Source organism: Caretta caretta, chromosome 5 (genome assembly GCF_965140235.1).
Source record: "Caretta caretta isolate rCarCar2 chromosome 5, rCarCar1.hap1, whole genome shotgun sequence".
Lineage (NCBI taxonomy): Eukaryota > Metazoa > Chordata > Testudines > Cheloniidae > Caretta > Caretta caretta.
Genome location: NC_134210.1, coordinates 47,368,576 through 47,382,333, shown reverse-complemented (window position 1 = coordinate 47,382,333; position 13,758 = coordinate 47,368,576). Strand labels below are relative to the sequence as shown.

Genomic DNA, 13,758 nt, shown 5'->3' with positions numbered 1-13,758 from the left:
GTTATTAGGCCCTGTGATGGTGTCCCCTGAATAGATATGTGGGCACAATTGGCAACGGGCTTTGTTGCAAGGATAAGTTCCTGGGTTAGTGGTTCTGTTGTGTGGTATGTGGTTGTTGGTGAGTATTTGCTTCAGGTTGCGGGGCTGTCTGTAGGCAAGGACTGGCCTGTCTCCCAAGACTTGTGAGAGTGTTGGGTCATCCTTTAAGATAGGTTGTAGATCCTTAATAATGCGTTGGAGGGGTTTTAGTTGGGGGCTGAAGGTGACCGCTAGTGGCGTTCTGTTATTTTCTTTGTTAGGCCTGTCCTGTAGTAGGTAACTTCTGGGAACTCTTCTGGCTCTATCAATCTGTTTCTTTACTTCTGCAGGTGGGTATTGTAGTTGTAAGAAAGCTTGACAGAGATCTTGTAGGTGTTTGTCTCTGTCTGAGGGGTTGGAGCAAATGCGGTTGTATCGCAGAGCTTGGCTGTAGACGATGGATCGTGTGGTGTGGTCAGGGTGAAAGCTGGAAGCATGCAGGTAGGAATAGCGGTCAGTAGGTTTCCGGTATAGGGTGGTGTTTATGTGGCCATTGTTTATTAGCACTGTAGTGTCCAGGAAGTGGATCTCTTGTGTGGACTGGACCAGGCTGAGGTTGGTGGTGGGATGGAAATTGTTGAAATCATGGTGGAATTCCTCAAGGGCTTCTTTTCCATGGGTCCAGATGATGAAGATGTCATCAATATAGCGCAAGTAGAGTAGGGGCTTTAGGGGACGAGAGCTGAGGAAGCGTTGTTCTAAATCAGCCATAAAAATGTTGGCATACTGTGGGGCCATGCGGGTACCCATAGCAGTGCCGCTGATCTGAAGGTATACGTTGTCCCCAAATGTAAAATAGTAATGGGTAAGGACAAAGTCACAAAGTTCAGCCACCAGGTTAGCCGTGACATTATCGGGGATAGTGTTCTTGACGGCTTGTAGTCCATCTTTGTGTGGAATGTTGGTGTAGAGGGCTTCTACATCCATAGTAGCCAGGATGGTGTTATCAGGAAGATCACCGATGGATTGAAGTTTCCTCAGGAAGTCAGTGGTGTCTCGAAGGTAGCTGGGAGTGCTGGTAGCTTAGGGCCTGAGGAGGGAGTCTACATAGCCAGACAATCCTGCTGTCAGGGTGCCAATGCCTGAGATGATGGGGCGCCCAGGATTTCCAGGTTTATGGATCTTGGGTAGTAGATAGAATATCCCAGGTCGGGCTTCCAGGGGTGTGTCTGTGCGGATTTGATCTTGTGCTTTTTCAGGAAGTTTCTTGAGCAAATGCTGTAGTTGCTTTTGGTAACTCTCAGTGGGATCATAGGGTAATGGCTTGTAGAAACTCGTGTTGGAGAGCTGCCGAGCAGCCTCTTGTTCATATTCCGACCTATTCATGATGACAACAGCACCTCCTTTGTCAGCCTTTTTGATTATGATGTCAGAGTTGTTTCTGAGGCTGTGGATGGCATTGCGTTCCGCATGGCTGAGGTTATGGGGCAAGTGATGCTGCTTTTCCACAATTTCAGCCCGTGCACGTCGGCGGAAGCACTCTATGTAGAAGTCCAGTCTGCTGTTTCGACCTTCAGGAGGAGTCCATCTAGAATCCCTCTTTCTGTAGTGTTGGCAGGGAGACCTCTGTGGATTAGTATGTTGTTCAGAGGTATTTTGGAAATATTCCTTGAGACGGAGACGTCGAAAATAGGATTCTAGGTCACCACAGAACTGTATCATGTTCGTGGGGGTGGAGGGGCAGAAGGAGAGGCCCCGAGATAGAACAGCTGCTTCTGCTGGGCTGAGAGTATAGTTGGATAGGTTAACAATATTGCTAGGTGGGGTGAGGGAACCATTGCTGTGGCCCCTTGTAGCATGTAGTAGTTTAGAAAGTTTAGTGTCCTTTTTCTTTTGTAGAGAAGCAAAGTGTGCGTTGTAAATGGCTTGTCTAGTTTTAGTAAAATCCAGCCACGAGGAAGTTTGTGTGGAAGGTTGGTTCTTTATGAGAGTATCCATTTTTGAGAGCTCATTCTTAATCTTTCCCTGTTTGCTGTAGAGGATCTTGATCAGGTGATTCCGCAGTTTCTTTGAGAGCGTGAGGCACAAGCTGTCAGCATAGTCTGTGTGGTATGTAGATTGTAATGGATTTTTTACCTTCAGTCGTTTTGGTACGATGTCCATCTGTTTGCATTTGGAAAGGAAGATGATGTCTGTCTGTATCTGTACAAGTTTTTTCATGCAGTTGATAGATTTCCACTCCATACGGCTAAATGCAGTGCCTTGCATAATGACAGGTTTCAGAGGAACAGCCGTGTTAGTCTGTATTCACAAAAAGAAAAGGAGTACTTGTGGCACCTTAGAGACTAACCAATTTATTTGAGCATGAGCTTTCGTGAGCTACAGCTCACTTCATCAGATGTATACCGTGGAAACTGCAGCAGACTTTATATACACACAGAGAATATGAAACAATACCTCCTCCCACCCCACTGTCCTGCTGGTAATAGCTTATCTAAAGTGATCAACAGGTGGGACATTTCCAGCACAAAGCCAGGTTTTCTCACTCTCCACCCCCCCACACAAATTCCTGCTAGCACCAGCAGGAGAGTGAATTTGTGTGGGGGGGTGGAGGGTGAGAAAACCGGCTTTGTGCTGGAAATGTCCCACCTGTTGATCACTTTAGATAAGCTATTACCAGCAGGACAGTGGGGTGGGAGGAGGTATTGTTTCATATTCTCTGTGTGTATGTAAAGTCTGCTGCAGTTTCCACGGTATACATCTGATGAAGTGAGCTGTAGCTCACGAAAGCTCATGCTCAAATAAATCGGTTAGTCTCTAAGGTGCCATAAGTCCTCCTTTTCTTTTTGCGAATACAGACTAACACGGCTGTTCCTCTGAAACCTTTAATTATACAGTATCTACTTAACTCCTCAGGTATTACCCATACATGTATCTCACAAGGATTATGACTGGCAGGACAGACTTTCATTAGAGACCCTCACATAACGTTCTTTGGTGGACTAGTAGATGTCAGACTAAGGGGACCTCCGTAACCCAGTGCCCCCTGCCAGCTGGCACCAAGAGGCTTCTGGACTGAGAACAAGGGTACCCTGGTGCTGACTCCCGCCCACTGACTGGCCGTGACTCACCCTATTATTGGAGCGGCATACGTCGCCTGGGTGCGCAGCCAGCACCTGTTTACACTACGCTGCTTTCCGCGGCGCGGGCGGGGGGGGAATTAGTAACGGCACGTCGTGTGGACGCGATGCCAAGGAACGGTGCCAGCCGCTCCGAAGCGCGAGGTTCCGCTCCGCGTGGCAGCGGCTGGGACTCACGCAGCTCCAGCGCCGCTAACACAAGCCGGCCTCGCTCCGGGGACTCGGCGGGGCCCCGCGCACCACGCCAGGGAGCCGCCTTGGGAAGCAAGAGCAGCCTCCCCCGCTCCGCTCCTTGGCCCGTAGCTAACTGGCCTGAGCCGCCCCCACCCAGTCTCGCGGCCCCGCTCCCAGTTCCACGCCGCCGGTGACTCACTCAGGTCACGTGCCCCTGTGGCGTTCGAAACCCAACGTCCGCCCTCCAGGGGGGCGGAGTCGAGGCACCTGCTTGACGGCAGCTCGGCCCCGCCTCCTCGTAGGTATCTTCGAAACTGGCGGCCGGAGGAGCTCGAGCCCAGCGCAGCAGGCAGCGACGTGCCGCGGGGAGTGTCCGTGCCGCAGCCCGAGTCCCGCGGAGCGCAGCCCGTCCCGGCCGGAGATGGGGGCGCGCCGCTGGCTGCAGCTGCTGCTCCTGTGCGCGGCGCTTGTGGCCGCGTCCGCCACAGGTAAGAAGAGAGCGGCCGGGAGACTCGTCCCCGCCAGCGCGGAGCGGGGCCGCCGCGCTGGGGCCGGGCTGCTGGGGCCTGGCTCCGCTACCCGCCGCGCAGGGTGGGAGCGAGGAGCTGGAATTCGGCCCGATCGGTCCAGACCCCGCCCTCGGAGCCCGGCAGGGGCTGGGGTGACTCAGCCGGGACACGGAGCCGAGACCCCCGGGAGCAGCGAGCGCGGGGAGCTGAGGCGCTCACCGCGACCCTCCCCCTAAACAGCCGCCAGCAGGCGTTCGCGCCGCCCGGCTACGGTTCCGAGCGCAGGGCGCGCCCCGCTGCGGCTACGCCCCTTGCCCGGAGGTCGGCGGCCCCGACCGTCAGACGTACGGCGTGATTAGCTTGAGCAGGCCGAGATCTGCTCTTGGCGGGAGGAGGGAAGGTGGCTCTCAAGCGGCTGGGCGAGGGCTATTTTCTCTGTTAGCTGTTTTGCGGGGAGAGAAGGGACGATCTTCGCCCCAGGTTGCTCACAAGTCCCAGACACTTGAAGATCAATATTAACGCTTTAAATCGCACTTAGCAGTAAATAGGAGGCCAATGCGGTTTTTGAAACTCGGACATAATGCGCTATGCAAGCAAGCTGCCTCATCCTGCAACAGCTGTAGCTTGGGTGGTCTTTGTGTATAGCCTCACCCACCAGAGTGCACTGCAGTAATCTAATCTTCTGGTGAGCTATTACCAGCGGGGGGGGACGGGACGGGGGACCTTTGGTAGTGATAATCAAGGTGGGCCATTTCCAGCAGTTGGCAAGAATGTCTGGGGAATAAACATGGGGAAATAGTTTTACTTTGTGTAATGACCCATCCACTCCCAGTCTCTATTCAAGCCTAGGTTAATTGTATCCAGTTTGCAAATTAATTCCAATTCAGCAGTCTCTCGTTGGAGTCTGGTTTTGAAGTTTTTTTTTTTTGAAGAATTGCAGTACCCACCTGCTGAAGTGAAGAAACAGATTGACAAGAGCCAGAAGAGTACCCAGAAGTCACCTACTACAGGACAGGCCCAACAAAGATAATCATAGAATGCCACTAGACATCACCTTCAGACCCCAACTAAAACCTCTCCAATGCATCATCAAGGATCTACAACCTATCCTGAAGGACGACCCATCACTCTCACAGATCTTGGGAAACAGCCAGTCCTGGCTTACAGGCAGCCCCCCCAACTTGAAGCAAATACTCACCAGCAACCACACAACAGAACCACTAACCCAGGAACCTATCCTTGCAACAAAGTCTGTTGCCAACTCTGTCCACATATCTATTCAGCGGACACCATCATAGGGACTAATCACATCAGCCACACTATCAGAGATTAGTTCACCTGCACATCTACCAATGTGGGGGGGAGGGATAGCTCAGTGGTTTGAGCATTGGCCTGCTAAAGCCAGGGTTGTGAGTTCAATCCTTGAGGGGGCCATTTAGGGATCTGGGGCAAAAATTGGGGATTGGTCCTGCTTTGAGCAGGGGGTTGGACTAGATGATCTCCTGAGGTCCCTTCCAACCCTGATAGTCTATGATATATGCCAGCAGTGCCCCTCTGCCATGTACATTGGCCAAACTGGACAGTCTCTACGTAAAAGAATAAATGGACACAAATCAGACGTCAAGAATTATAACATTCAAAAACCAGTCAGAGAACACTTCAGTCTCTTTGGTCACTCGATTACAGACCTAAAAGTTGCAATTCTTCAGCAAAAAAACTTGAAAACCAGACTCCAACGAGAGACTGCTGAATTGGAATTAATTTGCAAACTGGATACAATTAATTTAGGCTTGAATTGAGACTGGAAGTGGATGGGTCATTACACAAAGTAAAACTATTCCCCCCCATCCCCCACTGTTCCTCAGAGGTTCCTGTGAATTGCTGGAAATGGCCCACCTTGATTATCACTACAAAAGGTGTGTCCGTCCGCCGGCCCCCCCCGTAATAGCTCACCACAGAAGTTGGAGATCTAGGAGTAGCTATGAATCAACAGCACTGGCAAGGGATGGGCTGACTCAATCAGTCATGGATAAACGCACAATTGTTTCTCTAAATGACCCTTCCCCATTCACACATCATTTCTGAAATGAGCTTTAGCCATCTTAAACTTGGTAGGGACTCACTGTGCCTTTTGAAAGGTCAAATGGTTTATCATAAATTGGATCAGATTCCCTTTTAACTTAATTAGATTCTCAAGTACAAATCACTGGAACAGACCTAAAAAACCCTTGAGGTTGAGTCTCTGACATGACTGACATAAGAAAGTTAGGTTTCTTGTAAGCAGAGCCCTTCATTTTGCTACTTGTTATTTTAATAACAACCAGAATTTAACTGTTTAAAAACAGTTTGTTTCACTATTTTCAACTTGCATATTTCAATACTTTACACAGCAAAAATCTGGTGTGTCTTTTGGAGGAGGGATAGTCTTAATTTTTATGGAAGCTTAAGATACAAAAGGCATAGTGCAATATGTAGAAAATACAATTAGCATCCTATCCCAGTGTGACTACTGCTTTGTTAAGTAAATGTATCGTTTCTCTCTGGATGCTGAATGGTCTCAGAAGTAATGTACAACTACTGAGCTATTTTGAGCCTGCTGATGACTATTCCCCTGAACTTTATTATTACTTTTAATTTTCTTTGATAATTAACATTTGGGTTCTGTGTTTCTGCATAAAATGAGTGTTAATCAAATATTCCACATTTTATATTCATTAACTTGTCTGAGTAAAAAAGTAACAAATTACTAAAACTTTAGCTTTTTTTTTTATAGAGGATCTTTTTAAATGCTGTATTTCCTATAGTATAAATCTGTATCTCATCCATTCACTATTGGAAGTTTACCACATACATGGATAGCAATTGCATCTGTTAGCACTGATACATACTGTTAGCACTAAAAAGAACAGGAGTACTTGTGGCACCTTAGAGACTAACCAATTTATTTGAGCATAAGCTTTTGTGGGCTACAGCTCACTTCACCTTCATCACTTCACTGATATATACTAGTGTTGGGTGCACACTTCTAAAATAGATATTCATTGGTTGGTCTGGAAAACATGGAGTTGTTTAGATTAATGTAGAAAACTGACATGAGAAACATGAACATTTTTCTCATTTCTGTTGTATGGTAGCAGTTTTTAAAACTCTCTGGACATGTACAATATAAGTGAAATTTTATAATGCATCCAACTGGTTACTGATTGACAGACTTCACAACTATGCACCTTGCACTGTTGTTTGAAAACTGCTGAACTATGGTACAATTAATTGACTCTTAAATGTACACTGTCAAGTAACTTGGGACTTGTCTAATGGTAAAAAAAAAAAAAAAAAAAGTACTGCTTAAGTATACCTGTAGTGCAATCAGAACAACCTTGTTTCTGTGAATGAAGTTAGTTATCAGTACCATATGGGAATAAGCAACAAACTGTACTGGTACAAACATCTGATGAAGTGAGCTGTAGCTCACGAAAGCTCATGCTCAAATAAATTGGTTAGTCTCTAAGGTGCCACAAGTACTCCTTTTCTTTTTGCGAATACAGACTAACACGGCTGTTCCTCTGAAACCTGTACTGGTATAAACGCTTAGTGTAACTACTTCAGTTAACAAATGACTTTTTTTAACCAAAATAGTTTTACCAGTAAAACTGTTGCTGTAACTAATGTCAGTTGACATTAATGGGTATCATTCTCTTTATACTCCTAGCTGCCATAGTTATACTTGCAAATGGCTTAGTGTAGATTGTTAGCTTATTTCATTCAGAGAAATGGCATAAGCTATAACAGCAAAGGAGCGCTAACGAGTATAAGCTTTACCAGCAAACTCTTCCCTAGTGTAGGCAAGGCCTCAGTATAAATGAAGGAAGCATACTGGTAGAGTTGCACTGTAAACATGCTGCAGGGCTTTCAGGGATGCAGTTTACTTTCATATGGATGGTTCAGTGGTGTTAGGTAAGCTGCGCTTGTGTAAACTGAGATTTGCTATGGTGTATTCACATTTGTGTTTCTAACTTTAAGTATTTGTATAGTCCCCCTTCATTGTAGTTCTCCTCACAACACTCTTGGGAAGTATTTATAGATTGGGTACTGAAGCACAGAGAGAGGAAGTAACTCACATAGGAAGTTTGTGGTGGAGTAGGGAATTGAACCTATATTTCCCCTGTCTCAGGCCAGCAGCACCCTTGCAGCTTGACCATCTTCCAGCAGTATTACAAATACTAACACTCATGTTTTCTTTCCTGTCTTGCTCTGAAGACTGAGTGCAATTAGGGACTTGTCTACATGGGGAAGACTGTTATGTTTTTTTTTCATTTTCCTCATGTAGACAAGCCTCTGTTCACGTACAATTGGCTCAAGCTTTGTTTACTTTGATTCAGTTACTTATTCAATTAGGCTTGAAAGGGTTAGGTATTAATAATTAGTTAATTCCCTCCACCAAAAATCCAAGAGAATTTGTTCATGGACATTGAATAATTTAACATTTATACATGGTGTAATAAAGGAATTGCATCGTTGTAGGGTAATAAGTAAAAGGAGAGGGAGATAAAACTAAGGACAATATGACTGGATTCAAGCATAGTCGCTAACTTTATTTTCTGTTTAATGTCCTTCATAGTTTAGAATGGATTGGACTATCTATGTAATGACACTGTACTAATCTGTCTCTCTTTCTTTCTTCCTCTTTAGTGGAAAGTAAATCCAACCATGGAAAAGGAAGAAGTTTTATTGGCCAAAAGATTGAAAATAAAAACTCCTCTGTAAAATCATATACTGTGGATGACTTTGCTACAAAAATCCTTACTGGAAAACTGACTACAGTTTTCCTTCCTGTAGTCTACATCACTGTGTTTCTTATTGGTTTACCAAGCAATGCCATGGCTTTATGGGTCTTTTTCTTCAGAACAAAAAAGAAACATCCAGCTGTGATTTATATGGCTAACCTGGCACTAGCAGATCTTTTATTTGTCTTCTGGTTCCCTCTGAAGATTGCATACCATATAAATGGCAACAACTGGATCTATGGTGAAGGGCTTTGCAAAGTCCTCACTGGATTTTTTTATGGAAATATGTACTGCTCCATTCTTTTTATGACATGTCTCAGTGTGCAAAGGTACTGGGTCATAGTGAACCCCATACTACACTCAAGAAAGAAGTCTGAAATGGCAGTAGGAGTTTCAATTGCAATATGGATACTGATTTTGCTGAGCACCATTCCATTGTACCTTGTTGATCAAACTGCATATATTTCAAATCTTAATATCACTACTTGTCATGATGTGTTGCCTCAGAATGTATTGGCTCATGACATGTTTAATTATTTCCTTTCTCTAGCAATTGGAGTCTTCTTATTCCCAGCTATTCTCACGACTGTTGCCTACATACTAATGATTAAGACTTTGAATGCCTCCATTACAGATATAAACATTGGAAAGAAACGGAAAAAAGCAATCAAGCTCATTATTGCAGTACTATCCATATATCTTATCTGTTTTATACCTAGTAATATTCTACTTGTAGTGCACTATTCTCTGATCAGGGACTATGGCCAAAGTCATGTGTATGCCTCATATATAACAGCATTGTGTCTTTCCACTCTGAACAGTGGCATTGATCCATTCATCTATTATTTCGTTTCAAAAGACTTCAGAGACAACCTTAAAAATGCTTTCCTTTGCCGAAGTGTGCGAACTGCAAAGAGGATGCAAGTCTCTCTTTCATCAAGTAGATACCCTAAGAAATCCAACTCTTATTCTTCCAGTTCAAACACAACTAAGACAACTTACTAAATCTTTTCTTGTAGTAGAAAAATGAACATTTATTAATATAGCAGTGAGCCTATTGTACATAACGTGAATCTTTTTATTTTTACAAGTGCGTATGAAGCAACCATCTGTTGGATTCACACTGAGACTTTAATTTCAAAACTGGCAACTGTTTACCTCTGAATTCCTCATGGGAATATTGAGTGACATGGAAAAAGCAGCACTGTACTGAGTTTGATACTGTTTAAAAAAACAGTACTTATTCTCTAAATGGCAGAGAACTTCTGTAATGTTTTAATACCTATGGATGGTGCCTTTATTTTAATCACTTCTGCATTTAACTCTTAATAATTTAGTGAAGGATGCTTAATTTTTATGACTTGGTTATTATACTTTTGTTTTATATACTATTTTTGTATACTAGAAACAAGCAATTTAAGTATCTTGTTTCTTTAGAGCCCTGTCCCTTTGTATATTACTTCATTTGATCTTAATGGAGTTATGAGGGTAAATAAGAGAGCCTCCTCTTAAACCACAGGAGGTCAATTTCTTATGCTTAGTAGAATTTATATTGTCTATTGGACTTTCCTGCTATTGCAAATACTGAAACTGGGGAAGCCTGATAAGATTATACCAGTGAGATAGCAAACTGACTATTATCAGCTAGCATTGAGATAAATTAATTGTTCTTTGATAGGAATATATACTGAGGCAAACTGTGTTCTCAGATTTTGGACAATATGTGATATTATTGGGGTATAATATGCTGTATTTGTAGAATTTATGTCCTGTAGCTGTTTCACTTTTACATATTACTTCATTTGTATTAAGATATATAATGTAAATTAAGTCACTTTTTATAACTTACTAAGTTTGGAAGTCCTCATTTGTGTTCCTGTTTAACACTTTCACATGTCAGTGATCTGATTTGCATTACCAGATTTTAGGTTAAAAAAAAAAACTGTTTTCCTAAGTACAAATGTAGAGTTTGTCAATGCTGCAGTCGGATGTAAAAATGAAGTAAATTTGCCTAATGCTATAATTCATTAGTGCAAACTTTTATTGATGGGAGGCATGTGTGTAGGTGAGAGGAACAGCCAGACAAAGTAATAATTCAAAACAGCTGGCAAACAACTTAGATTCATAGAATATCAGAGTTGGAAGGGACCTCAGGAGGTCATCTAGTCCAACCCCCTGCTCAAAGCAGGACCTTGGTATGCACAAGCATATCTGTGTTCACCTTTTAGTTAAATTTGGTTAATGAACCAACAGAGTTGGGTTTTTTTGTTTTTTAATTTGGCATTCATTAGACTTAATCCATTATGGGTGCTACATAGCATCACCCACTAGCTTTTCAGAGTAAAAGTGAGTTTATGTTCAGTTGATGCCTTGGCGTTGGGATTAAATTAAAATCATAACTTCTCCCCGAGTGCCTGGAAAAGATCTATGTACGAGTGCTTGTTTAGGGCTCTTAAGTGCTACTGCAGTCGCGTGGTGGACCAGGAGTCCATGCTGCTAGCCCCTGTACAAACAGAACAAAAGATGCCTGAAGGAGTTTACAGTCTACATATGGGACAACCTCGGGATACAGACAAAATGGGAGCACAAAGAAACACCTCTGTTCAGCATGACAGGAAGTGGTCTTAGCAAACCAGCTGCCTAGCCATACGGGTCAGTGGAGAAACCCTGAAACAAAAACAAAATAGATTCCTTGTTTGTTTAGTGCTGTTCTACAACAGTAGTGCCCAAACTTTTTTCAGGTTGCCCTCCCTCTCATCCCTGGCTCCCGGGAGGGATGTGGACAGGGGCCCTGGGAACAGGGATGCGAGCAAGGATGAGTGCGGAGCAGTGCCTGGGCCTCAGTCAGGGATGGGGGGGCTCTCCCTCCCTTCCCCCTGTAGGGGCTGGCCCAGCCCTGCTGTGCCCCATAATTCGGAGACTTCTACAATATATGCTCACTTCGGGTTTTGTTTTGTTTTTTAAGGTCAACTATGGTCTGCAATCCTAGTCACTTAGTGTTTCAAATGATAATTTAAAACAGTAGTGGGATATTATTCATGCCCCTATTGTTAAGTGTGAGCTCTCTAAAGCTGGTCTATAGTAGGAAATGTGACAGGAAAGGAGCCTTTCCAGTAAGTTAACTTTCATTATAAGCTCCATGCAAAAAATGGAATCTCAAATATAGAGTGGCCACTAAAGTCAATATTGTAAGCTATGGCATTGAACAGTTTAATAATGTAGGCTGAGTTCACTGCACACAGCAGAACTTCTTGCATCTCTTCATTCTGTACTGTCACCGCCACCTCCCCATCCCCTTCTTTCAGGGCATCCCTGCAACCCTCCCCCCCCCCCCCCCCCATGCCAGAGACTCTCTGCCCCTTTTCCCCAAGTCTATTTCCTACTTCACTTCATTCCTCATACGCAGAGGCTCTAGATGTTTCCTCCTTTCCACCTATGTCAGGGGCTAGATGTGTATCTCCATCCTACCTTGTTATCCTTGGCTAATCTAGCCTGGGCATAGAGCATCCCCTGTGTGAACCCCTACTTCGTGTGAGACCCCCGAACTGCATCCATAATGGTGCTGTGTGCTGGGATGAATTTCAGGTACAATTTCCCATGGTTCTTAGTGGTGCATTAAACTGGGTCACACTAATGAATTCAGTGCTTGCGATGCTTCCTGAGGGTACCCAGGGTTGTGAGGCACCTCACTACCCCCTGTGTTTACTGTAAGGAAGCATTGTCTGTGCCTGCTGGGGGTCACCTCCCCAACTTCATTGGCCATGGGCACTACAAGCACCGCCCTCTAGGCCTTGCAGTCCTCATGGTCACTTTATAGGTGACAGAGTAACAGCCGGGTATGCATCCGATGAAGTGAGCTGTAGCTCGTGAAAGCTTATGCTCAAATAAATTGGTTAGTCTCTAAGGTGCCACAAGTCCTCCTTTTCTTTTATAGGTGAGTGATTGGCACAGTCCTGCTCAGACCCTCTGTGTGTTTTCTTGGAGTATCTAACCCCTAGTGCGCTGGACGCACAGCTTTCACCAATCTACTACTTCCAAAGAAGTATGCCCTAGCACAGGGGTTGTCATGACAAATATTTTGGTGGCCTAAAAGTGTAGGGGTGACACATTAAGCCCTGAAGGGGGGAGAGGTAAAGGGGGGCTAGGGCAATGGGATGGCTGTGGGAGAGTGTGAGGAGCCAAAGCCTGAGCCCCACCACCTCTGCAAAGGTGGAGAACTCACTGGCTGCCCGTTCCTGCAGGGTTGTATCCCAGGTGTCTCCAGAGTGGGGGCAGGGCCCAACTCCTGCTGGCAGCCCCAGCATCCAACACCAAGGCAGGGTATCCAGGAGCTTTGCTCTCCCACACCATCACAGCCCAAGAGGCTGTGGCATGCATTTGAGAAACACTGCCCTAGTATACCAGTTTCACCTCAGCCCACCGCTCTGCTTAACTCACAGCCCTTAGACATGATTTTATTCTAAACAAGTCTTTTATTTAGCAAAGCGCATTCAGTAGAAAGTAGAAGTATTGGGAACAAATGGTTACATATCAAATCATAACATGTATACTAGACTTAATTACCAAGTACTTTCATGTCTTGTACAGTACAGCTCATCCTAAAATCTCTGCAGTGCTGTACAGCCAGACAGGCTGTGACCCTTCTTTCATGAGACATGCATGCTATCAGTTTGCCTCTTAAGATGAAGGATTCAGTGTTTTTTCACACTCCCAAGATTTACCAGACCAAGCCTTTGTGTTTATTCAGAAATAGACTTTCCTCCCTCCTGTTTGTTTCTTCATGTAGATTTTGAAATCTCTCAATTTGTACCTGACTCAGTATGCTAATAGGCATACAGTACACAGATGGCCAGACAGGGAGATGGAATTCAGTTACATCCTGCCTAACAGGAACATTTGCGGTATGTCACTGCCTGGTGACCTGTCTTAACTCCAAGACCCTAAGAGCATTATTTCAATATAGATACATAGCTCCTTAAATGTTATCAATACATACATTTCACAATGACTATGATGAGCAGTGGGCTAGTGGCTCTTGATAGAGATCCCTCATGCCACCCTTTGGTGAACTATTATGCAGATATCAGAGGAACAGCCGTGTTAGTCTGTATTCGCAAAAAGAAAAGGAGTACT

General features: G+C 44.6%; 1 protein-coding gene and 1 long non-coding RNA gene across 7 annotated transcripts in view; one reads left to right on the top strand and one right to left on the bottom strand.

Annotated features, from left to right (window-relative positions):
- The window catches only part of LOC125636450 (uncharacterized), a 38,351-nt gene extending 34,679 nt beyond the window's left edge, over positions 1-3,672 (bottom strand). For 4 of the 5 annotated variants that reach the window (XR_012668445.1, XR_012668447.1, XR_012668442.1 and 1 more), the window contains exon 1: positions 3,532-3,672. This is a non-coding gene — a long non-coding RNA (uncharacterized LOC125636450). The remainder of the gene's footprint in view (positions 1-3,531) is intronic. The other variant, XR_012668443.1, reaches the window with a different exon arrangement.
- On the top strand, positions 3,602-10,648 carry F2RL1 (F2R like trypsin receptor 1). 2 transcript variants are annotated; one of them, XM_048849540.2, is made up of 2 exons: positions 3,602-3,820; positions 8,531-10,648. In XM_048849540.2, the coding sequence occupies exons 1-2, from the start codon at positions 3,754-3,756 to the stop codon at positions 9,628-9,630; spliced, it is 1,167 nt and encodes a 388-aa protein (XP_048705497.2). In that variant the 5' UTR covers positions 3,602-3,753; the 3' UTR covers positions 9,631-10,648. The 2 variants fall into 2 exon arrangements, with proteins under 2 accessions (XP_048705497.2, XP_048705498.1); XM_048849541.2 differs by lacking the exon at positions 3,602-3,820 and adding an exon at positions 5,792-7,795.
- Positions 10,649-13,758: the final 3,110 nt, after the last annotated feature.

Excerpts from the sequence above, each read along its gene's own strand:
- F2RL1 (XM_048849540.2), top strand. The coding sequence starts at position 3,754 with ATGGGGGCGCGCCGCTGGCTGCAGCTGCTGCTCCTGTGCGCGGCGCTT. Across the intron at positions 3,821-8,530 it reads TGTGGCCGCGTCCGCCACAG|TGGAAAGTAAATCCAACCAT; the intron begins GTAAGAAGAGAG and ends CTTCCTCTTTAG.